The sequence below is a fragment of the Plasmodium vivax genome, chromosome 5 (assembly GCF_000002415.2).
Source record: "Plasmodium vivax chromosome 5, whole genome shotgun sequence".
Taxonomy (NCBI): domain Eukaryota; phylum Apicomplexa; class Aconoidasida; order Haemosporida; family Plasmodiidae; genus Plasmodium; species Plasmodium vivax.
Window position 1 is genome coordinate 1,284,672 of NC_009910.1, and position 26,273 is coordinate 1,310,944.

General features: G+C 32.0%; 4 protein-coding genes across 4 annotated transcripts; 1 reads left to right on the forward strand and 3 right to left on the reverse strand.

The window, feature by feature from the left end:
- Positions 1 to 3,373: 3,373 nt before the first annotated feature.
- On the reverse strand, positions 3,374 to 5,068 carry PVX_090275 (tryptophan-rich antigen (Pv-fam-a); the record flags this gene model as incomplete). Its single annotated transcript, XM_001615097.1, has 3 exons — positions 4,771 to 5,068; positions 4,477 to 4,578; positions 3,374 to 4,324 (listed from the first exon to the last, which is right to left on the reverse strand). The coding sequence occupies exons 2-3, from the start codon at positions 4,543 to 4,545 to the stop codon at positions 3,374 to 3,376; spliced, it is 1,020 nt and encodes a 339-aa protein (XP_001615147.1). The 5' UTR covers positions 4,546 to 4,578; positions 4,771 to 5,068.
- A 3,985-nt stretch (positions 5,069 to 9,053) lies between these two features.
- On the forward strand, positions 9,054 to 10,301 carry PVX_090280 (PST-A protein; the record flags this gene model as incomplete). The annotated part of the gene is made up of 1 exon (XM_001615098.1): positions 9,054 to 10,301. One exon carries the CDS (start codon positions 9,054 to 9,056, stop codon positions 10,299 to 10,301), a length of 1,248 nt encoding a protein of 415 aa, XP_001615148.1.
- A 2,835-nt stretch (positions 10,302 to 13,136) lies between these two features.
- Positions 13,137 to 16,339, reverse strand: PVX_090285 (Pvstp1, putative; the record flags this gene model as incomplete). The annotated part of the gene is made up of 2 exons (XM_001615099.1): positions 13,137 to 14,686; positions 14,830 to 16,339. The coding sequence occupies 2 exons, from the start codon at positions 16,337 to 16,339 to the stop codon at positions 13,137 to 13,139; spliced, it is 3,060 nt and encodes a 1,019-aa protein (XP_001615149.1).
- A 4,859-nt stretch (positions 16,340 to 21,198) lies between these two features.
- Positions 21,199 to 22,065, reverse strand: PVX_090290 (variable surface protein Vir12, putative; the record flags this gene model as incomplete). The annotated part of the gene is made up of 1 exon (XM_001615100.1): positions 21,199 to 22,065. The coding sequence occupies one exon, from the start codon at positions 22,063 to 22,065 to the stop codon at positions 21,199 to 21,201; it is 867 nt and encodes a 288-aa protein (XP_001615150.1).
- Between the last annotated feature and the right edge of the window lie 4,208 nt (positions 22,066 to 26,273).

Genomic DNA, 26,273 nt, shown 5'->3' on the forward strand with positions numbered 1-26,273 from the left:
TATCATGGATATATATATTAGTATTATAGGCAACCACTCGTTTGCATAAGGACAAATATGATGTACTGGATGCGCTCGGATATTTTTTTATTTATTTGTTTATCCATTCATCTGTCCATCAACCGGGAAGTTCATATGCCCATTTAATGAAAAAAAAAAAAAAAAAAAATTAAGACTTCTGCTTGAAGAATATTCCATAGCAGCAATGTCCGCATGAAATGACACAAACGTGGGGAGGGGGGGGGAAACTTTCTTATTTTTGATTATGAATACTGAAGCACAAATGAATACATAATATATACGCATATACAAGGATGGGTGTCTAGAATGGTTTTGATTTATTTGTGGTTAGCACGACGGGTGGCAAAAACAAATAGTAACCATAGCATTATATATATATATATATATACTTTTGTGATGAATACTTTTTGCAGTGTTTCCAGGGTTGCAGCAAAAAATGGACAAAATGAAACCAAGTCGAGGGATAATTTAAATGCCAGTTGAACAATAAATAAATGCTAAATAGAAGCCAATTAATCGTTCATTAAAATTTCATGCGCGATGGCATTCGAAACAAATGACAGAAAAATAAGAAAGCAGTAAAATATATAAACGGTATGCAAAGATATATATATATATATATATATATATATATATATATATATATATATATACATAATATACATAGTTTATGCAAAAAATATCAGGAACAAATAAATGTAAATTAAAACCAAACATTGAATGCATGAAATACGACGCGGTCTTCTCTATTTGCATCCATTTTTTACAATACAAGTAATAAATTAATAAATTTAAAAATAAATTGCAATGAAGAAAATTACGGGAATAATTACCTATCTTTATCTATTTTTTACAATTTTTTTTTTTATATTTATCCGTCCTGCATTTTTTTTTTTTTTTTTTTTTTCATCAAAAATGAGAATAATTTATATTAATAAAAAATTGAAAATAAGCGATTGTTTGCCCAAAAAGTCGTAACATGAAGGATATATTTTTATGTTTGTAAAAAAAAATATTTAGTCGTTTTTTACAGAAAATGTAGAAAAAATTTGTTTTATTATTTTTTTCAGTTAAAATGATTAGTTCAGTTGGTATTGTTTACCAGTAAGTACGAATACAATGCCGCCACGGTTTTGTTCTTTTTCGACGTTTTCTTCCTTTTTTTTTTTTACGGGGTACTGCATTATACTCGCATTGCTCATATAATTAATATGTACTGTACGCATAAGTGCTTATAGAGTATACTTCTTATATGCTATAAAAATAAAGGGGCTCTCTTTTATGCGAAAGGTTAAGGGGCTTTATTCGGGGACAGTGCTACCGCGTTATGCCTACATTATTTTAGCATATAACGAGGTTATGCAAAATTATACGTGTTAAATGAGGTAAGAGGAAAAAAAAAAAAAAAATCTATGGATGAAGGGATGAACTGAGAAAAAAGGCCACTCTCATTCGTATGATGAGAATAAATAAAGGGACAGAATAAAATAAAATTTATAACGAGTTTAAAGTTTAAAAAAAATATTAAAAATGGCAGCTTTTTCCAATTTAAAAAAAAATATATTTTTTCTTATTTTTTGTCTCTTTTATTTTTCGTTCAAATTGAATAGGAAGCAGTCCCAAACGAACGCGTCAATAAAATGATATTATGGGGGTCTATCGAAAGAGGTTCATTTTTTTTTTTTTCACGCAATTATGCATATTTGTACGATGGATGGATAGCATATTTTCTTTTTCTTTCCATTTTGTCTATCCATCATGATAGAATTTTTCTTCCCTTTTTAAAAGGATGGAAAAACATCAAAACAAATGAACATTTCTGGCATGGATCATTCACGGGGATAATTTCAGTTCTGTGGTGGTTGTGGCAGTTCATATGACACATCTCCATTTCTAATTCGTTTACGGATTCGTTTTTTAATACTTACATTTGAATGGCTTCACTTTTGCATTGTCTCTCTTTTTGACTTTTCTGGTATGTGTTAACGTGTCTCACAGATTATCCAAAGGGGAATAAATTTTTTGGTTTATCCCCCAAGGAGGAGAACGTCATTGTAAAAACGTAGACCACACTACTTTTTCTTCATGGCGTCCGAAAAAATGCGAATCATTTTCCGCCTACGCTTCTGCGTAGATGTAGACGTATTAGCAAATAAAACCTCATGCGTATGTACAACATTTTCGTAACGCTGCTTGAACAGCCCACTTCATGACGACTTCATTCGCACAAACGTAAGCAGTGGGGGATGTACTCAGAAGGGATATTAAATTAAAGTGAGGATGAGGATAAAATTTCTTATAAAAAAAAAAGTGTATGGGGGGAGGCCTTTTCTTTTAAAGAGTATGTAAATATAAGTAGAGAAAACCTGTCTGCTTATGCATACCCGGTTTACATCGAACAATGATAGCAAATATGATGACTCGTGTGGGTGTTTAAAAAAAAAAAAAAAAACTCACTCCTCTGTGGAAAGTTTTTTTTGAATTAATTTTCGTATTTCAAAGCATAGCCTAATGTAAGTGTTTAAATCTGTGGGAAAATATACATAAGCGTCTGTTATACTAAAAAGTTTTTCAAGACAAACATATTTCAATTATATGAATAGAACAAATAGGAAAGTATTACTCACAAAAAATAATTTATAGCATATTTTTATTTTCATGTGCATTTGGTACATTTAAAATGTAAAAAAAAAAAAAAAAAAAGAAATATTAAAAAAAGGAAGTTTAATATTGAACATAAAAAAAAAAAAAAAAACATTTAGGAATGAATAATCATTTTAAAAATTAATATTTTCCATGTAGTGACAATAATGTTTAGTTAAAAAAAATAAAAAAAGAACAAACAATCATTGAATGAGCAAAATATTGATGGAAGGTGTTTTATTTAAAAATAAAAAAAGTGTATATTATTTATGCAGAGATGTTAATTAAAGAATGCTCGTCTGCCATATTTTTAAAGAATTAATTTAGCGTTTCCCATTTGTTCCAACATTAGACGATTCTCAACTTTTCCTTTATTTTTATCCTTTCCCCTCTCTCTCCGGGTGCACCTCCATCCTTTTCGTTTTGACTCCGCAGCAAAATGGAAGCAAATAAAGATAAAAAAAAAAAAAAAGGTATTCCATTTTTTTTATACTCATTTTGTACAAATTTATATGCAGTTCTTACATTAACATCTACTTATTTCAAGTGCATTTTTTGTTCTACACTTCGAAGGGGGAGGTAAATATAATCCGCAAGCAAATTTTTTTTTTTTTTTCATTCGCTAGGGGCACAAAAACCTCCTTAATTTAGCTCTTAACACTTTGTAATTTTCTCCACCCTAAAGTTAGTTAAAAAGTGTTCGAATATTTTAGACCCAGTTGGTCCACTGCTTTTGAGCAACTAATTTGTTAGTGAAGGCAGCTAGCCATTTTTCGAAGGCGGCAGTTTTATCATTTTTCCATTTGGTCCATGCAGGGGTGTCTTTAAAGATAACTCTCTTTTCTATTCTATCGGTCCATTCTTTCCATTGGTCTGTTTCTGCCTTTCTTCTTACTTTCCAGTTTTCGTAAAGTGCTTTAAATTCTTTAGGTACTGGAATATCATCAATGTTTGGGCTGAAGAAGGTCCATCTGATCCAGTGCTTATCTTCCTTTAATCTCCATCCTACCGAATTGCATTCTAACAATTTTTGTCTTTTCCATGTTTCCCAGTTTACACTAAGAGCTGCATTTAAGTTTTCTTGGTGGCCGTCCATCCATTTTTTAAAGTCGTCTGTAATGTATTTCTTTAAACTTTTATCAATCCATTCTTTCCATTGACCCTCTTTCCAGACTTTTGCTTTTTTTAATATATTGCTTTTGTATTCTAGATCCAAACCTGGGTTGTAGTTGTTCCATTTTTTTTCTGCGGTTTCGAACCATCCTTTTTCTAAATCTCCCAAATTTGCAACCCATTTAGTTCTTTCATCTTCAAGGACCACGTGGAATTCTTTCCAGTCTTCTTCGGCTTTCTTTAACCAATTGGAAAATTCATTCAATTTCCATTCGAGTGGTTTAACTCTCCATTCCTCTACGTATTCGTTTGGTTTAGCTGCGGTAATTACTGCAGCAGCTTTGGGTTTTTTGACGGCTTCGGCAGCAGAGGGGGCAGCCGCAGGAGCAGCAGCTGCGGGGGTTGAGGCCGCTTCTTGACTAGATGATGGTTCGGCCTTAGCGGCGGCAGGCTTCTTGGCGGTAGCAGCTTTGGCAGCTGTACCTTTGGCCGTGGCGGCTTTGGTAGCAGCAGCTCCCTTGGGTTTTCCTGCCTTCTTTTGGGCAGCCTTAAAAGAGGGAAAAATGAAAATATAAACATTTGTACTCAATCATCATAAGAGTGGATTAAACATATGCATGTAACTATACATATGTAAAATGATCTAAGCATCGCGCTGGTTTAGTAAAAAGTAAAGCTTTATCAGCTTCCGTTTCGTACGTCAACGAGGGGATTGTTCAGAAGGGCCGAGGATAACAAAAGGACGGCAATAGATACGCTGGAAACCATTTTGATCTTGGTTTGTTTAATAGGATGGATATTCTGAGTGGGGGATTTAAAAGGAAGAGTAGAAGAATGCTTCGTGTTTTTTTATTCAATAGAGAGAAAAAAAAAGGAAAAAAAAGAAAAAACAGAAAAAACCAAAAAAACAGAAAATAAAATAATACAATGTAATATAATAAAATGATGCTAAACAAATTAGTGGTAGTTTTAAAAATTATTGGGGTTACTTACGCTATAAGCTAGTAAAAAAAGAACAAAAATTAAAAACTAATCGGAAAATGTTCGGATAAGAATGCGCTATTTAGATGATTAAAAAATATTTAGGAAAAATAATGGAAAATTAAAATGTTATAAATAATATATTTTCAACAATAGATATACATGCACTTTTATTTGTCATGCAATGTTCAAAAGTTCCTATTTTGTATAAATTTTACAGTTTTAAAAAAAATTAATTAGATCAAAAATGTTAATTAATTAAATTGTCTTCATAAGGAAATTTGGTTACTTTTTTTTTTTTTTATAAATCAGGTGGTAATTTTTTAAATTTGTATATTTTTTATCATATTGTTATTATTTTATTATTACTTTTTGGAGAAAAAAAAAAAAAAAAAGAATTAAAAAGAGTAGCAAGTTAGAGGGTAAAAACCCATACGCTTTATTGTTTTATTATTTTACTATACTCCCATAACCAATTTGTTAAATTAAATAGGATTATTTTTTGAATTTCCCGTTTCTGGAGTTTTTACTTTATAAATAATGGCCTTTTAATGGGTGGTAAAATTGGGTAAAATAACGATAAATGGTGGTGGCTTAAGGGATAAGGAAAATATATATATATATATATATATATATATATATATATATATATATTATATATGTTTTTTTTTTACATGTAAAATTAATTTTTTCAAGGTGAAAATTTAGTTTACTGCACTGTTTGAACTAGGTATGAGTCGTTCTTGGAATGGTAGTTTACTGATAAATGGACCAGCCATACGTTAAAATGTTCCAATTTAATAAAAAATAACAAAAAAATTAGACATTTAAGGTGATTTTTAAAAATGAAAAAAAAAAAGAAAACGCGGAGGAAAATTTAACGAGAATGTTCATAAAAAATGGTTTTTATGCCTTTGTTTTTTTTCCTTTTCGGCAAAATTTCGAACTTCCAAAAATTTTTCAATATTATTATATTTGTAGCATATATTTGTTACTAAAATGGGGGCATTCTAAAATGGGAAAAATAAAAGAAAACTCGGGACTGAGGATGATAATGAGAATGAAATGTAACCTTAACTTCTTCATAGTAATAATAAGTCATTTTACATGGCTTTGCTTTATTAATTATTTGTTTTCTTTTGGTGTTTTTACTTAGGCATTGTTTCATCATTATAGATTTATTCTTTTTTTTTTAAGTAATATTCCTCTGCGCAAAAAAAAAAAAAAAAAGAAAGAAAAATCATTACGCGGAAAATATTAATTAAATGTAAAAAAAAATTGCATGTTTTTTTTTTTGTTTTAAGTCAAATTATGGACGTTATTTGGAAAATTTTCCAAATTGGGGTCAGCACGGTTCGCCTTTTATTTTAAATCTTATTTACATGCTGTTAATAAAGTGGAAATAAATATGTCTGTACAAAAGAGGAAAGCTGCGTCCTTTTACTTATTGCAATTTAAGTAAAAAATTAGCCAAAAAAGGGCACTTATTTTGTTTACGTAGAGGGGAAAATTAATATATAGACCTGTGCACAGTATTATTTCCGCTTTGTTAATACATTTTTATTCCCCATTATGCGTCATTTTCTTGTACAATAAATGAGTTAAATAAGGGGGAGAATTTTCTTCCCAAAAGGGGGGATAAATGTAGAAACACAACGCACTGTTTTGTTTCTTTTCCGCGTCCGTGAATGTTGCTCATTTTGCGAGCAGATGGATTAAAATAGGGAATGGATGACGGTTGGGGAAAAATAAAGGCAAAAGAAAAAAGGTACTTTGCGCAAAGAAAAAAAGAGCGCAGATTGAGAATTGTACAATGGCTGTATAAAATGTATACTGCCATGAAGGGCATTATTTAAGAAGGATTGTAGAGCCAGGATGAGTTATTGGCAAACGTTTCCAAATAGGTACCTCCCATCGTCACATATGTACCATCTTTTCCGAAAGAGCGGACTTGTATTATAGGGAGATCTTCCGCCTGCCTCGGTTAGAACATTTATTACGCACAATGTGGATTATTATACCTTTACGAATCTTTTGAATAAAAGGTAAATGTAGTATATGCGTGTACATATATCTTATATATCTACATATGTATGTATAACGAAGCGATGCTGCGAAATGCGGGTGAAAGACGTTCACCTCACTTTAGCAGCTGTGTAAAAAAGTAGTTTGCTTAGAATAAAAAACGTGCTTTAAAAAGATTGCTAAAGGGATGGATGCCAAAGCGTACTGGTAAAGACTTCACTGCAACGGAAGAGAAAGCTAAAAAAACGCGGCTGTTCTTTAGCCTCCTATTGTGTGTACGTCTTTTGGAATAGGAGAAGAATCCACCCCAAGCGCATCACGTATAGAATGAAAACCTTCTTCTTAACGTAAACTTCGTTGCCATTTTTTTAAATAATAAACGGTGCGTTAAGCGAACGAATGGCGGAGAGGGTTTAATACACATGACGTTATTATACATACATTATTTTTTTTTTTTTCTGCCGATCATATTGGTGTATATACGGCTAATTGCCCCTTTGCGAGTTCAGTTTGTACGAAGTAAAATATTCATTTGGAATATGCCCACTGAGGATGCGCGATGCGCGCCCATGAACAAATGCCAATCTATTTGTTGATGGCATAATGTACTTGCCAATTCTGAAGGATTCACAAAACGATGAATTGGCAACATAAACATTATATAATAATCTCCCTCTCGTATGCGATGTACATTTTTTTAGTTAATGGCGAAAAATATATTATGTTCAAATTTTTTCCTTTTTAATGGGCTTTAAAAATGACGCAGTTGAGAGAACACGAGAGGCTCGCGCCAGTACGCAAAACTCTCATTCAAATTGTGATTAGCAAAATATGACATTTTAAAAAAAATAAACGATCGATTTGGTAATTATAGGAAGAGTCATCACTATTAAAAATTTTCATGTACAGTGTTTTTTTTTTTTTTAAAAAATGGACGAGAGCAACGCTTATAATATGCGCGCGCTTCGTGCGGTGCTATAATGAAGTGCTCATTGATGAAAAAAAAAAAAATAAAATAAATTAAACGCATCGCCTACAATTTGAACGTGACCTACATCTTTCGATGTAGCTTAATGCTAATGATTATGGTATGATAGTGCAATACAAGAATATTCAGTTTGTTCACCTTTAAGGGGGAGCAGCAATGTACATATAAAATATATACATATCTGCGATTTGGATTAAACTAAACGTTAAAGGAGAAATAACTTGCCATTATGCAGTGGATTAATGGTATAATAAGAACAAAACTAACAATTCCTTTTTTTCTAAGTTAACTATTTACGAGGAGGCCTCTACTTATTATACTACCTATATTTTGTGAGCTACTCCGATCTTTATTAAAGACCAGTCAGAGTAATTAAGGCCACCTTTGCTTGTATTTGCAAGACGGATGCAGAACCCCTTTGCCAGCGGGGTAGATAATTAGAAGACGACCTTTGTAGAGCCCCATGTGAATGTGACTTTCGCGTAAATATCAAAATTTTGCATTTTTAAAATATAGCTTTTTCTCGAGGAAGCATTATTTACCTTGCGAATAAGGTAATATACTGTAGGAGTAGATGCAAGAGTGCCTTTCTGCGACCGGGGAGGCAAAGCAACGCATGTGATGCGCTTAGGCCCTCATCCTAGCACATAGCTGTGTTAGCGTATATTCGCCAAACCTAGAAACGGTGAAAGGGAACAAAATAAAAGTTCCACCTTCAGAGAAGTGATCAGTGGAGTTATTCAAGTAAGGGAAATATTGTGGAGAAATTTCAGCAGGGCTGAGATAATAACAAGGTACTCCATTTTTACCCTTGATTAAGCAACCCCAATTGGGTGATTATTAAGAATAGAACTGGGTAGCAGCGTAATTCCAGGTGTGTCTCCCACCTCAGAAAAAAGGACCCCTTTTTTAAGTATCACCATTGCATTAGGTATATATTTACAATCCTTTGAGGAGCTCCCGTGACGTTATACTAAGTCGCATTTCTTAAATGTTTTGTCCATTTTTGTTTATTCGTCTGTTTTTTCGTTTTATGATGAACTGAATTTTTTTTTTTTTGTTTAAATGCCAGTTTGTCCTAATAATTTTACCTTTTCGTACACACGTGATATGGTTAATTTTGCAATTCTGTTTTTAAAACAGTTTTGCAGAGGAGCGCATTTAAGTGCTGCTTGTCTAAATTGATTTTGCGCAAAGTAGGAAGCCTCATTTGTTGCTTCTAACTGTGCTCCCCTTTTTTTAATTTTACGTAGGCTTATTTTTTTTTTGTTTACTTTACATAATGGCCGATAATGCATCGCGCGATGAAGAAATATGCTTGAGGAGAACTCGGGTTGATGGGGCACCAAAGCATGATTCGTTTTTAAATAAAGATGGGTTGCTATTAAGAAGCTACGGATGGTTAGTAAAAAACGCCATAGGCATTATAATACTAATTCATGGAATTAAAGCTCACGCGAGACTAAACTTTTTAAAACCCAATGTAGAGGTAGTAAGCAACGATAAGGTTATAGTGAAGGATGAAAATAATTACTACGTTTATGAAGATAGCTGGGTAGAATATTTTAATAAACATGGGTATTCCGTTTTTGGGTTAGATTTACAAGGCCACGGTTTATCAGATGGATTTGAAAATCTCTGCCATAATGTAAAAGAGTTTGACGATTTCGCTTATGATGTGATGCAGTACATTAGGAACATTCAGGATAGCTTAAATGATGGTACTGTTGACGATGGGGGTAGTAGTTTGCCATTTGGAGAGGACAAGATATGTGAGAGGAGGAAGCCGCTTCCCACTTATGTAGTCGGTTTATCTCTGGGTGGAAGTATCGCTTTAAGGATGCTACAAATATTAGGAAAGTCGCAAAATGAAAATACAGGACTAAACATCAGAGGGTGCATCTCCATCTCTCCAATGATAACTGTTGAGAAGCTACCATCCAAAAATTCGTTTTTATTTCAGCGCGTTTGTCTCCCATTGTCCAAGTTCATTGCTGATCGGATCCCAACGGTCAGACTTATTGCCATGTATCCTTATAAAATGTATCCGTATATTAAATATTTTATTGAGTATGATAAAATTCAATCTAAGCAGGCCATCACGTGTAGATTTGGCTATGAGCTTTTGAAAGCAATCGACAATTTAGACAATGATATAAAATACATGCCTAAAAACATTCCTGTGCTGATTATTCACTCTAAGAAGGACATTTTGTGCTACTATGAAGGATCCCTATCGTTCTACAACCGACTCGATGTAAAGAATAAGGAGATGCACACACTGGTGGATATGGAGCATATCCTCACTTGGGAGCCCGGGAATGAGAGGGTTTCGAAGAAGATCGTCGAGTGGATTATGGGTCTGTCATCGGAGGGGGGCGCCGCATCTGAGGGGGGCAGCATATCTGAGGGGAGCAGCACATCTGAGGGGAGCAGCACATCTGAGGGGAGCAACACATCTGAGGGGGGCAGCACATCTGAGGGGAGCAGCACATCTGAAATGGTTAGCATGGGAAGCGCCTCTCTCTAAGGAAAGAAATGTACACGTTTCCTTTTTGAGGAAATATGCATCAATTTTTTACCAACACAGGGGTGTTCATAATCACCCGAATGTGTGTCCACTCCGGGAGTAACATTCTGTGTGACTCGGATTTTTTTTTTTTTTTATGTTACCTATTGTTGATCATTTTTATTGTGTATTATTAATTTTTTTTTTATGTTCATTTTAAGCTCTTCACTGTATGCCTTAAAAGGGGAATCTTCCGATTGGCACATTTCTTTTTTTAAGATGTGCTTTGGGGGTTATTTTCCTGATACTTTAACTTTAACGTTAAAATGAGAAATGCTAAAAGGGAAGAAGTTCGTTTGAAGATGTAGGGTGGGTGGAAGTAGCAATAGCGTAGCAGTAACGCTTCTACCGTTTGGCTCATTTTTTGATGCCTTCCAGTTCACATTTCGTGGATGAAGCAAAAGACGTCAAAAGAATTTACAGTTAGGTGTGGTGCCTCATGTGCACATCTTCCTTTTTATATTTTTACCAATCGGTGGGTGTTACACCAGCACTGTTTGGTGATGCCTCTCAGATGCTTCCAAAATGTGTAAGGGAAACGCTAATGAGAGGCATTCAGCGGAAGTGCCGAATTGTTAGTTCTAAATGTTAATTACTATTCGTTGTTCTCGTTATGATTCAGTAGAGTCGACCTGATGAATCACAACGGTGGAGGTGCCCCTACTTTGTCGTGCCCTAGGGTTTTGTACAGCACCATACGGAGATAGAAGTTAATTTTTTTCTCTGCAATTAAACCTCTTTTGTTGTGCGGCTTGTTGGCGCGCTTCCTACATTTCAATAAGTGAGACAAATTAGGGGAGGGTTCCATTTACTGTGTTTTACCTCTAATTTTAGATCCCCTCTAAGGACTGTGTCACCATATTGCAATGACTGCCTATAACACTGGCGCATTCAACTAAAGGGGGAAACTCATATATCTATTAATACTTAAAGGAGGTTACTCTTTTCATAATGGTAAAATTGGCATCACCGGTGGAATAGTCATAACGAGTTGTAACCGCATCGATCGGCCATTCGACGCAGGTTTTGCAAAAGCGTCATCACATTTTTAAAATATAATTGTATTTGACTTTGCACAGGCATTATTGCTCCACAAGACAGATAGTAAGAAGCGTGGAGGTAGTGTTTGTCCAGTCGTGCCGAATTTTCTTCAATGCTTGTTAAAGAATTAAACAGTTTATTTTGTTTTATAAATGGACTGTACGTTTGAGTAAGGGGAGAAGATATTTGCCTGAATTAAAAGGTACATCTTTGAGGGATTTAATTACATCACCACTGTGATCTACCTTTTTAGGGGTGAATGCTCAGAGTGAGCTTTTTGAATTCCCCCTTCTCAGTAGCGTAGAAATGGATTAACAGTATTTCACAACAAAATTATGCTTACACAGGAGGCCCATTTAGCACATGGTGTGGAGAAATGTGAAGCTAAGACGGTGAGCGGTTCGGTTGCACAGTTCTTCTATTTTGTTTTACTACGACGCAGTGAACACACGTTTGGTTCGTTTTCAACGCGCGGGAATATGGACCCCCATGGAGACCCAACATGTTGGCTCATTTATAAAAAAGTATGCACCTTTAAAATGGAATTAAAAACAATAAGATTAAAAAGGTTTAGTTAATTCAAAATTACAAAAAAAAAAAAAAAAGAGGACATCAAATTAAAAAATATATATATGTATATATAAGTAGGGACCGTTTGGGGGGGAATCTAACAGGTTCATCTGATAAATAATTAGGACGTCCTCTTCCGCCTCTATTACACTATGCATTCGTATACGACGAACATATAAGTGCGGGGAATAAGAAGGGGCATATTCAAAATATGCCTACTTAGGGGTCTAAAAAAATAGCACTTTACTAAACAATGTAGCCAGTAAAAAAATGTAACAAAAAGGGAAAAGGTCACTTTTGACGTGCATACGAATACACTATTTGACAACAAACTGATGATAAGAAAAATTAAAAGGGGGGTTTCCCCTATCCGTTCACACGTTTCTATATAACGTAAGGGTTACCATAATATATATATGCTGCTAGAATTACTTAAAAATGTGGACAAAAAGGGTTGTGATTTACCCCATACGTTATATTATGCTCACATTTAGGAAAAGATACGCTTCCGGGAGAAACACCACATTTTTGAATGTTCCCGTTTTGCAAATGTGTGCCCAGGAAGTTTATTTGTTTTATCCCATTGAGAATGCCCTCCACTGCTACATTGGCGGCTACGTTAGCGGCTACATGATTTTCCTCTCATTAGAACAGTACATGCCTGCACAAATGGTACAATTTTTATTTACGCCTCTAAACGAATGGTAGACAGTTTTTGTAATTACAATATTGCGCCAGGCTGAACTGTTATATAAGTAGTGGACAAATTAGAGTTTGCCATTTTGTGGTTCTTATATGTTTTTTTTTTCCCCTCAACTTATGATTTTTTTTTTGGGATGTTTTATCGAAATGTTATTTTTAGTGAGGCTCCTCGAGTGGGTTATACCTCATTCTCTGCAACTGCATTGGGTTGGGGTTAAAACTTTTTACTGTTACTCCATTTTTTCCCCTCTGCTTTGTAGAACGATGGGATTAATTTAGTAGGTAAAGGGAAGTATAGTACCACATATGCCATGGTCATTATTAAATAAAAAAACTGCGTGGTGATCTACTTTCGCTTCATAAGTGCTGCCTTTTTTGCGAATAACGGTTATTTAAGAGGAGGAATAATTGGACTCCACTCAGTCACCTTTTTAAAGGGAGCATTACAAATTAGACATTTTACATTTTGCATTTTACCATTCCTTACCCGTTGTATGTTGCATAAGTTTCATCTCCTCCCTTTTCGGGTGAATTGGGCATAGAACTGTAGATGAAATATTTTTTGCCCTCTACATCTTCATCAGATGATGAGTCTGAATCTGTCACTTCCATTTGATGTGTTTTCCCCATTCCGTTATCGCTCTGCAGTTCATTTGATTCGCTTTTTAATTCGTTAAAGATTTCCCCTAATTGGTCTTGTTCGCTTGGCAAGGAGGTGTCCCCTTCACTTCCAGCATGGTAATTCCCCTCAGGGTTTATATACTCCCCATTTAGGAAACTTTCCTCATCTTCGCCATTTAACGAATTCGTATGATCATCATTCAGGTGTAACATGTATGTATCCGTGTTGTATTTCTCCATGGGGTCTTCCTCCTCTACGTCATTATCATCACGCTGATCGTTTTTGTGTAATTTGTTGTGTATCGCTTCTTCTATGAGATTTTTAAACATTTCTGCTTTGTACTCATCAGTTTCTTTTTTTTTTGGTCTTTCGAAAAAGTTTCTGTCCAAATCTGATATGTCTTGGGACGTTTCCTCATTTTCTTTCTTCAAACATTTTCCTATGTGGTCATCCAAGTACAACTCCCTATTTTGCAGATCATCTTCCTCTTTGCATTCATCCAGAACCATCATGAGTATGAGCATCCACACTTTTGTTATTAGTTCCTTTTTTGTAAGTACGCACGATTCGTGGTTATCCGCCTCATGTTTTGTTTTATTCACTTTTGGTGCTGATGTGTTGTTGGTCGCTTTTTCTACGTAATGGTTTGTCTCCTTTTGGTACTGCTCTATCAGTTTGTCAAACCATCCCACTTCGGCGTACTGCTCCATGCGTATGCGTTGTTTTGAAACCCACTTTGCCCATACACATTTTTGCCTTTCTATGAAGGGAACATATTGTTCCCCGTTTAGTTGGTCGCATTCTGATAGCTCATTTTCTTGGAGACCTTCTTGTTCCCTTTTCCATTCCTTCTTTAAACTATGGAACCACGTTTTCTCTTTCAACTTATCGAAGATGTGCTTATGTTCATCTTCCCAACTATGCCACAGATGCTTTTGTATGTACATCTCATCGCTATTGTGTGAATCTGCCCCGATCAAATCGTTACTTGAGGTACTTTCACACGTGTCACTTTCATTTTTCATAAATTCTTGGAGGACTATTTCGAGAAAATCTTCCCTGATCAATTCCCACTCTTCCCTTTTGCATTCCTCTAGCACTTCCATATGTATCTCTACAATCGTTTTTGAGCCACTTTTTTTTTTCTTTGGCGTTTGTAACCCTTTTAGGATGTCACGGTTACGTATTAAGTATTCATATTCTATGTCTCGCACTGGTACGTCCAAACTATCATATGATATATCCTTTTTTTTTTCTTTGTCATGGGCAGGCTTTACCGCTATTTTGTGTATTATTTTCGAGTATCTCTTCTTTCTTTTAATTCCAAGCAGAGATCCTAAGGAGGTGTACTGCGTTAATGGGAACAAATGGCATAAAAGGTTAGTTTCATTTGTGAACACCTTTTTAAAAGCTAACGATGGTGCAGGAAATCATATTTTTAGTGTGCACATGCGCATACATATACACATATTTTTACTTTAGCAAGAATGTTAAGCGCTGTAGCTAAGCCAGCGACTGTTAAGACAATAGCTGCGACTTCACTTAAGGAAATACCATCTTCTGCCATTACAACTTGTTGTGTTCCTTGAATATTTATACCAGTTATTGGGCCACGATTATTTTGTCCGCTCAATTGAGTATTTCTACTTACGCTTACTGGTTGGTTTACAACTTTAGCGTGTGTTCCAGGAGCTGCACCCTGTAGTTTTTTAGGATTGATATGTCCTGCACCAGAAGTAACATGGCTACTGCTAGCGGAAACGGATGCTGGTGGTGGTGGTGGTGGTAGTTGTTGTTGCTGTTGTTGTTGTTGTACTTGTACTTGTGCTTGTGCTTGTGCTTGTGCTTGGCCTACTGATGGTCTTGCTACTGGTTCTGGATGTTGTTGTTGTTGTTGTTGTTGTGGCGGTGGTGGTGGTGGTGTTGCTGTAGCTGCAGCTGCTGCTGCTGATGGTACTGCAATAGGTTGTGGTATTCCCTTAACCAGGAACTGAAATGTGGTCGAATTATCCTGATCTGCAGGATCCGGTGCCAAAAAAACAGTTTGAATTGGGTCAGATGAACTCACACTGCGCCCAAGGATAGTTTGGGGAGATACAGTTTGTGTATTATCTGCAGTTTGGGGTTGAGTTGCATGAACACTTGAATCTTTACGTACATGACTTGGATCTTGAACAATTTGGGCTTTAGGTTTACTTTTATCTTCTGTAACTAGTTTAATTTCATATGTTCTGTTTTTATCAAGTGATATTGAGGTCTGTCTTTTATTAGCTAAACCTGGACTAGAAATTAATGGGTCTACACTTTCACCTACTTGAGAATTTAATACTTTAACTGGCTCGCCATTTTGACCTGTACCAATAATTTTCTCGAAATCTTGACCGGTACTAAATTTATTAGTTGGAGGGTACTTACTTCTCAAACTATAGGGAAGATGATGACGAAATTCTGAATAATAACCTGCGCAGTCAAATTTGTTGTCAAACATATTAACAATACTACATTCATCGATTATAAATTCATCAATTTTATTTCTTTGTGTAACATATTTTCTCCATAAATAACCATTTACATAGGTAACCATTCTCTCCATGAGCCAAGGAATAAATTCTTTACACACATCATTTTCTTTCATTTCTTTATCCTTCAATTCATAATAAAACTTATCCCTCTCTTCACAATGCACTTCTATAGTTTCCCTTAATTCCCTTACTTCTGAACTATATTGATATTTAGTGCTTCTAAAACAACTATTATTTGTCATCGTACCCAAACTTTTTAACATAATATTCTCAACTAAATTATTCCATTTTTCCTCCGCGTCTTTTTCACTGGATAAAGAGTTTACAACTTTTATAAATTTATCTTTCAGTTCATCTAGCTTATAGTTCAGTTTAATACATTTGATACGTGACTCAGTATTTTTGTCTTTTTCAACAATATCTTTAACATAATCAACAAATATCCGTTCATATTCGGTAATGAGGCTTTTATACTGTTCGTTATTTTTTATATCACTGATTAATGGTAATGATTCAAAATTAATTATTTTTGCGTATGCCATTATATATTATATTATTATTTCCCTTTTATTTCTTACTCGCCCTTTAAATTTTCACTGATAATGTGTGTATTTCCACAAAGATCATTTACTGAATAAGTTTTGATCTATAGAGGAAGTAATTAATACACTATAAAAATATAGAGGAAAGGTAGGCACCAAAATGAAGTGGCTAATAATACTATATTTTATTTCATAAAAGACTGTTTAGAAAGTTTGCATGTTAATTTGCTATATTATAAGATTTTGAAAACATCGTTTTTTAAATAAGATAATAAAAATGAAATTTCAAACTTAAATATATTTCCTACACATCTGTTATATTCATAAAATTGTGAGAAAATGGCTCTCCTAAAAAATCCACCTTTTGATCATTAAATAGAACATAACTTTTTAATAACTTGTGTATAAAATGGTAAATTCATATTGGAAAAAAAACTATAAAAAAAAAATAAAATATTATAGTATTATCAAATAGATACCATATGATGAATCCCCATTTTGTAAAACTTAAGAGCTTAAGGAATCATATAGATTTATCAGGCAGTGCAGCATCTGGCCTTAATACACAAAAGCGCAAAATGAAATGTGGGTCGAAAATATTATGCGTCTGTGTGGTTGTTCCTTAAAAATGTTTTTTTCTAATAAAAAAGGATATTTATAAATTCGTTGTTTTTTTTGATTAATTTAGTTAACCTTCTTTATTAATAGTAAATGGTTTGATGCATTTTGCGAAACAATTTTTACAAGTTATAGCAATAAAAATGTGCCTGCAATTATCCTTTGTTAATGCTGCACAAAATTAAGGCTTTCATGTGCAGGAAAAAAAAATTAAAATAAATTGAGTATAATATGTATCATGTGGTCTCATCGAAATGTATAAAAAATATACATTGTGCGATTCCTTTTTTTTCAGAAGAATTCTCGTTATTTGGATGCATATCTACGTTTCGTTATTTGAAAGCACATCTACGTTTCGTTATTTATCGAGGAATTTTCTACATTGCTCTGCTATGGATTCAGAAAATTTGCTCCTTTAGCATTGCGTTTTCAATTATATGAAATCGCAAAATACACATCTTCAGTTTGTACGTTATTACATGTAAAAGAATAATTAAAAATTCTATGCTGAATAAATTAATTTTTTTATATAAGTTTTACGCATCTGTTTTAAAAAGTTAAAATTAAAAAGAGGTGACTAAGTCATCCTTATATTTCATATATCATGAGAAAACACGACCGCTGAGGTGATAAAATTAGTGAAATGTCCACACATGTTAAGTTGCAAAAAAAATGTTGCATCACATTTAATTTTTTTAAAATTTTTTACAAAATGAAAGTTAAAAAAAAAAAAAAAACAGCTTTGCAATGTGGCACATATTGTTTCTTTCGATTTATCTGACGGTTACACTAAGTGCAGTCATTACTCAAATTGGTCAAAGGGGAAGAATCACATGAAATAATACACGCACATATTTTTTTTTACAGAATGTTCGTTAATGTGGTAATCACATAATATTATGTATATGTGTCTGATGAAAACGTCATTTTTTAGTTTTTTTCACTAATTCTTTACGTAATTAAATACATTTTGATGCAAAGTTTAAAGGGGTAAGGCGAAGTGGTCAATTTTATTATGGAGTTGTCTTTCCGCATAAACCAGGTTGATTATTATTATTAATTTGTAGATAATTCACTTCGACCCGTATCTTTTTCGAATGTTTAACGAGCATTTCGAATCCCTTTTCTTTGGAACACAATTAGTTGAGCGGTACATGTTTTTTTATTTCACTTATTGTTTTTATTTACCGTGTAAGATAAAATGTAGTAAAGAATGTATATCCATGAAGGGGGCACTTTTTACACAATGAGTGTAGATGGAGTTTATCCACCACACATTTGGACATCATTAAGCGTTAGAATAATCTAGGGGTAATGTAAAATGGATTGTAATTGTAAATATTTCCAATTGATAGTGTAGGAAGGTGAACATTATTTTTTGTGATGCCATTTATGTCTACCTTATTTTTACACATAACATGGAGCATTTTTATTTTTTTTTTTTTGTCCCTTTTTACTTACACTGAGATGAAATTACAACTTATTTTGTAAAAACGTAGTGTAATAGCAAATATACAAACATGACATTAAAAAGGGAACATGTGAATATATTTATGCATTTTCGCCGTTACTACCTTTACTTAGTTTGTGAGTATTAAACTAGCCAATTGCAAAGCAACCTTCACCAATTATTTATGGAGAATGTGGAGGTTGCTATTTACATTGCTTCATTTTATCACAAAAAGGAGGAAGCAAACATGGGGGTAGACACTTCAGCGATGCAATTAGGTTTAGATTCACATAAGAATTGCGTAGATTCGCTGGAAAGAAATACACAAATGAGTGGTTCACATGTTAAATATTATGCTATTATACTTTTTACGTAACGCCAAGGGAGAGCTATTCTTTGCTTCATGAATGTATTTGGCAGCACCATGTGGGCGCCAACAATTTTGAAATTGGAACAATGCCAAGGTGCACATATTTTTTTATGCTAATCACACAAATGTGTACGAAGTGAAAAGTGTAAATATGCTTAGAGGCACTAATGTGGCATACGTTTAATCATACAATACCGAAGTAATGAGTGTTAATAATGTTAACTCTGTTGGACTTACTTTAATGCTAAATCGTTAAAAGGTTGTACATTTCGCTTGAATGGCTCCTTATAGGAATGAAAAACTTTTTGACTATTTATTGAAAGAGAAAACAGGTCAGTTTTAATCTGAGATACTCTGTTTGTAAGGGTAGCAAATTTAACCGTGCAAGAAAGGTGAACACTTTTTAAACTCAGTGAGGGGAAGGGAAAGCCAAAAAGAAAAGGTAAAGAATATATAAACGGATCAATTCCACGGAGGATGTAGCATTAGTATAAAATTAAATATTTTAAATATGCTCCATTTTGCATTAACAGTTGACGTCTGCTCCATTTTTTGTTCCTTATGCATGGTTCCATTTATTACACCGTTTAGAGGGAAAATAAAAAAATGGCGGCTATAGTGGATCACCTTCAGGGGAGGTTTATCGCCCATAAGTAATTTATTTACAGTCACGTTTTGTTTAAAAGGTTTATATTCGTTAATTCCTCAGTAAAGGTGTATCCTTTTATAATTGAAGTTTTATGTATATTGAGAAACATTAGCTCCTTTTCGATTGCCTTTTTGTAAACCGCAACAGTTATGAGCACATTTAAAGAATAGTAATAGTAGGGGCGCATCATTTTATAACTTCACCTTTTAGTCATTTTGTTTTATCCGTAGAAGTGGTATATATATATGTGCACTGTAAGATTATCATTATAACTTTCGTAGCGAGATTATATATCTTTTGTGCACTTCCGATAATGCACACGCGACACCTTGGTATACCCGAACGCGCATTGCACCTTGTAATAAGGCACCTCTAAAAATGTAACAATGATTTTTTGAATTTGATAAGTTTTACAAGAGAATATTTTCCAAATGTGAGTCACTATATTTGCTGGTTCTTTTTTTTTTTTTGGCTAGATTTTTCAATATTCGTCACATGGTCCATTTATGTGTATCCTTTGCAACTTAAAAATGTACTAGCGGAATGAAAGCCTAAGTAACACGCACTATTTTTTCAAAATAGCTAATTGGCTCCAGTTTCCCACGAAATGTGCAAAACATGTCAGTTAAGTGTGCAACTAATAATTAACTCACAAAGTGGATAGTTATTTTTTATTGTGAAAAGAGATTCGTTCGTTTGAAGCTGAAATTTTTTGAAAGGATATACCCCTTTGGATATTCGCTTTTAAAATAAGGAGCGCCTTTTAAGCCAACCTTAATAAAATCAGTTAGTTTGACATTACATAAATTTAATAATCATAAAAAAGAGATAAATTTTGAATAAAATGAATGGCTAAATCGAATTAAACATATATGTGAATGGTAATAATTAAGCATTTTCGAAAGTGCAACACAATATTTGTAAGACAAAACATTGCAAGTACTTACATTTCAATGTTCATTTTGCACCGTTATGCTAATTATTCGCTACTGCATATACGCTAATGGGGCTTGATTAAATTGATCCAAAGCATTACATATTGTAAGCAAAGTAGGACAAAAAAAAAAAAATACACGTATTGCATATTTGTTTGGGAAATGATGACATATAACTCATAATGTTATGTGAATCACAATGGAACAATTTTTTATAATCAATATGTATAATAATTATGCACCACTTAATTGTGACTCCCCCCAAAAGTGTATTAAATAGGGACATAAACATTATAAGCAAAATGGGGGGGTAATAATATATTAGAAAGAATACATTATAAAATTACAGAAAAATTCAAAGTATAAAAATATAAGTATAAAGTTAGAAAAACAAATATGCTTGTTTATAACAATATTTTTCATTTGGAATATCATTATAGTAAATAACTGAAGAAGGTGCAAAATTCCTCATCTCGGAGCTTCAAAAAATTTTACATTCTGCGTTTCCAGTGTACATGCATCAATTATTAGAGGCATAAGCAATGCGAATTCGCTCATTTCGTGGACTTTTTTTTTGGGGGGGGGGTTTTCTTTCTAGGGGAGGTTTTTTTCTTTCTAGGGGAGGTTTTTTTCTTTCTACGGGAGGTTTTTTCCTTTCTAGGGGAGGATTTTCTTCATATTGCATTTGCATATCGCTCATGGCTATATCCATTTGGTGGGATATTTTACTAGATTTGGATTTACGGTTGGTAACCTAAGAAGCAAAAAGAATTTTTAATTAATAAGTACAGAAACATTTTACATATAATTATCAATGTTATGCAAAATATATTGTAATTATTCACATAAAACATCGTTTTTGATTACTTTATATAATAAAAAGAAAAGGAAAGATATTCCAAGAAATGAATAGCTATAAAACATCGCACTGTTAAATCGGTCGCCCATTAAATGTGATACTAAATTTTGCAATGAACCATTTAATGAATAATTTGATGCAGTAGGATTACTCATCCTAGTAAGCATCACAACATCGTGATCGACGATTAAATCTTTAAATGCTTCATCCACGTTTGTATAAGTCTTCTCATTTTTACAACTTAACTTTGATATGAGACTATACGGAAAATATTCCTTTCCACATTTAAAATATTTTGGACACATCTCTAAATAACGCGGATTAGAATTAGTATAATATGCGCAACAAGATTTTAAATCTTTCATATACAGATCACAAATGTGCTTAAGGTATTCCAAATATGTACCACACTTATCAGGGAGGTTAACCACATTTTTATTTATTTCCTCAATATTTTTAAAATAATCGTGGAGGTATTTCTCCTTTTTCCAGTCAGTTAAGGTGCCATCAAAATAATACGAACATTTTTGATCTAATGGCAATTTTTTATTAATAGTATATAATACTTCATTAAGTAAATTAATAGCATAATAATTACTATGGCTACTCGAATTTTCATTTAATATATTCTTTATTTTCTCATATACCCAAAATATGAAATATGTGCAACGATCAGCATGCAAAGGTACATCACTCAGAATAGTTGACAACTCCTTTAAATTAGTTGCCATTTTGACGCAAAGTAAGTTAAAATCTTCGTGTTTATCATCCATATAAATTAAGTCTTCACAATAACTAGAACATGTAGATTCATCAACTTTTTGATCTTCCAATTTTTTATACATTTTATGTGCAGTTAAATCATTTAAAACAGTTTCCTATAAATTAAACAGAAAAAGTGGATTGTGTAAATACTTAAGTTAACATTTCAAGGGTTTTTTTATTTACTTTATCAAATATTGAATATTAACATAAAGAGTTAGTAAATAAATTTAAAAATATAGAATAATTATATACATATTCATGTTCTCTTTTAGAAGAAGTTTTAAAATTCGTATTTTCAAAGGTTTGACACGAAGAGGTACAATTTTTTTGAACTGTATCGTTTATATATTTTTCTAATACTTGACATATTGGTAATGATTCTTTTATTGTATCATTTTTACAGATATCTTGATATTTTTTATTATAAAATGACAAAACATTTGTAAGTACTTTGTAAAATCTTCTATTCTTAATGTGGTCACATTTATTAATTTCTGTTACATTTTTGCTTAAACATTTATTATCAGGCTTTGCGCATTCAGTTTTGGGGTTATTAGGAATTCTAATGTAATAATCATACAAATTATACAATATATTCATTTCGTTGAGAATATTTCCATCCATGTCATATACACTATTCTTAAAATGCTTATATAGTAAATATGAAGAAAAATTGTAACTCAAAATCTTGTCCATACTACCAATAAATTCTGTAGCCCTTATTTTAGTTCCTTCTAATTTTTTGTTTAGCCAATAATTCATATAATCAAAATAATGTATGCTATTAATCTTAGTTTTCGGAAAATTAAAAAAATATAATATAAAATCTTCACAAATTTCTTTTAGTTTATTGGGCTCACCTTGTAAATAACTATTTATTTGGGTACATTTATTAATTTCTTTTGACACATTGTTTCGTTTATCCCGAGTAGATGATTCTTCATCTTGATATATTTTTAAATAATGAAAGATATCATACTAAAAAAAAATATATATAAATAAATAAAACCTTAATTTCGGGAAAGTATTTTTTTTATTGTGTTTAGGTAGTAATGCATTATACATATCAAATAAATAATTTAAACAAAAAATAATAATGAATATTTTAATGTGCTCTTTGAATAGCACTGCTTACATTTATTAGTTTTCTGTATTTAAATGGATCTTCTATTCTTTCTACATGCATTGGTTGTTCTTTATTTAATTGATCTAATATTGCATTCAAATTGCTGAGTTTAAATTTCTGCAAAACACGAGGACATTTTTTTTTAACATCGCTTAAATTATAACCTTTTATTTTTTTTTGAAAAAGCTTTATTTCATCTGGACAATCTTCAGGTATTCTTGAATAACATGATTCTTTTATATTTTTATATAACTGCAAAATATAATATATATAATCACAATAATTCTCCTGAACACGTGTTTCAGATTCAAATATACTTTTTATAGAATCAATATATTCTAAAAAATCGTGAATGTATTTCTTATTCTTTAAATTTTCAATACCAAAGACCCTCTTAAAGTTTCTATTGCATTTAGGGTTCTCATGAGTACAATGTTGATTCCTTTCTAAAAGCTCCTGTATTTTATTGTAAAGCCAATGTACACTATATGGAGTATAATCTTTTTTTATTAATTCGCCATATATCCAATATATCAAATTATCACAACAAGTATTATCACTAAGATGATTATCCATTGAAAAAATTGAATTCCAATTATTTAAAATACGTTCTACCCTCTTACAAAGTGTAACAATATCTTTGTCAAGATCAAATTTAGTATTTTGGTTATTTTCATCTTTACATATTTCTGGTGAATCATGTGGATCGTTCTTTTCAAATTTCTCGTACACTACGTGTAACTTGTCTTTGGTCCGAAATGTACTCTATAAAGGAAATGAATAAAATACACATATGATAATTTATTCCTATTGAAGAATTATTTTTATTTTTCTGTTTGTAAAGAATTAACGTATTCAAACAAAATTTATACAGAATTATATTTTCGAGAAGTAAAAATTTACATCTTGCTTTAACAATTTAAGGGCGTCATCAACAATTTTATCTTCCATATTAAATAAATTACAAGTAAGTACTTTTGAAAATGTAGAAAACTACTTATTCAAAGTAGCACAGCATAATATACAAAAATATTATTTATTACATTTTAGTAATAATGAAAAAAGCATACACTATTATTAGTGTGAATTATTCATTAACAGCGTCTCACAATTTTGATAATATTGCTATAATCATAAATGTAACAGTTTTAATTTATAATGAGGTAAAAATAGTGCATGAGATGTACAGAAGTGTATGGAAATTACAACATCATATGACAAGTTAAGAATTAGTATAATTTGACTTTGCAATTTTATTGTATAATAATATTGATATATTATCTAATATGAGAGCTATTTTTTCAGCCTATCATATTATGTATATATATTATAATATGTAGGATTACATTTACTTTTCACATATTTTCATTTTTATATATTTACATGGAAAGTGGAATCAATAACGTGTACGATATTATGAATAACTGTCAGGAGGCACATTTAGAGCTAGACTTTTGTGATTATCCTGTAAGATTTTTTTAAGCTCTACCATGTTACACATGATTTTTGCTCTCATAAATCAAGTACAGTATTCAATTTTTTGCTTAAGCGAAATAGAGCACAGTTTGAGGAAAAACACAACACAAAAAAATGAATAGTTTCTAATTAGATAAAAATTACCTAAATTAGGTATTTTTTATTTATTCTAAAAGTGCCTCATAAAATAAATACTATGTACGCTACTATAATTTGCAGAATGATCCATTCATCTTCTGAACATTTTAAAAAGAACCATTTCAGAGTTCTTCACATTTTATATTGCATTTTTACCATGTAGAGTTGTTTTTATATTAAAACTTATAGAAAAAAATCAAAAAAAAAAAAAAATAAGGGTACATTATAAGTTAAAATATAAAATTAAAAAGTGTTAAGGTAAATTCCTTAAGAAGGTAGAAAAAAAGAGGGAATACATTTAAAGCTCTTTGCATTTAACATATAATGAAAAGGTGATTACAAGCAATGTTATTATAACGTGACGGAATGTGCCTTAATATAATGATAATAAGATCATTTTAAATCATTTCGGGGATAATTCTTTACGAAGTGTTCATATTATATATTTATTCTTTGATATCTCTTTTTTGACATTTCTTTTATGGCATAGGCTACTCTATAGTGTCTACCGAAAAAATCAATTCTGTATTATTTAATTAAACACGAAGATGAAAAAAAAAATATATATTTCATTTTTTTACGAATTTTTTTTTCCTTATATTTTCAAAGTGTATGTTTTTGATTATAAGGTATACGAAATGTATGAATAGCACTATTTTTATAACTTAAATATCTCTTGTTGTTGAATACATTTGATGAAATGCTTATTAATAAAATGGGTCACCGCTACAATCGTGAAATTCATAAAGATATTGCTTCACTTTCTTTTGAAGTGCTTAAGAAAATAAGGAAACTATAAAATGTTGAACAATATGTATTATGTTTAACGTGCTATGTTTAAAGAACGTATGAAATGGATACTTTATCTGTATTGAAAATCGTTTTTAGGTTACCTTTCTATGAATGTTATATGATTTCATAATGTAAAAGGAATACGTTCATATAATTGATCATTGTTTCTTCTCTCATGAATTATTAACAGTTTTGTAGCTTTATTCACTTTGTTTTACATGACTTTTTGTATATATTACGAGTGATCCACCAATTGGGAAAAGAAACACCAATAAAATATTACTTAATAAAAAAGGTTACATTTGTAGCTACAGTTATCAAACGCTGTAATGCCCTACAAATGATAATAACTAAATAATTCTATACAACATTTGTAATTATATAAGAATATTTTATTACTGTTATTTTACAAAAAGGATGGCATTCTCAAATAGCGAATTACCGAATGTAATGTGATAAAAAAAAAAAAAAAAAAGGAACAATCTGAACAAATTAATAAGATATAACAAACTATATTTAATGTAGTTAAAAGGCAAAGTACACAATTTTGTTACTTAATTAATGTATACTTAACATTCTGCTGCCATGCAAATGGATACCGGCAAGCTGTGCACAACTTTTATGACCTCAACTTTGTTAGCCCTATAAGCGTTAACAACGCGCTCTACAACGTGATACCAAAAATGTATCATGACAGTATTAGTGATATAAAAATTGTTGTTAAATTGGTTACCATTGTTTTTAAGTTAGTTTTCA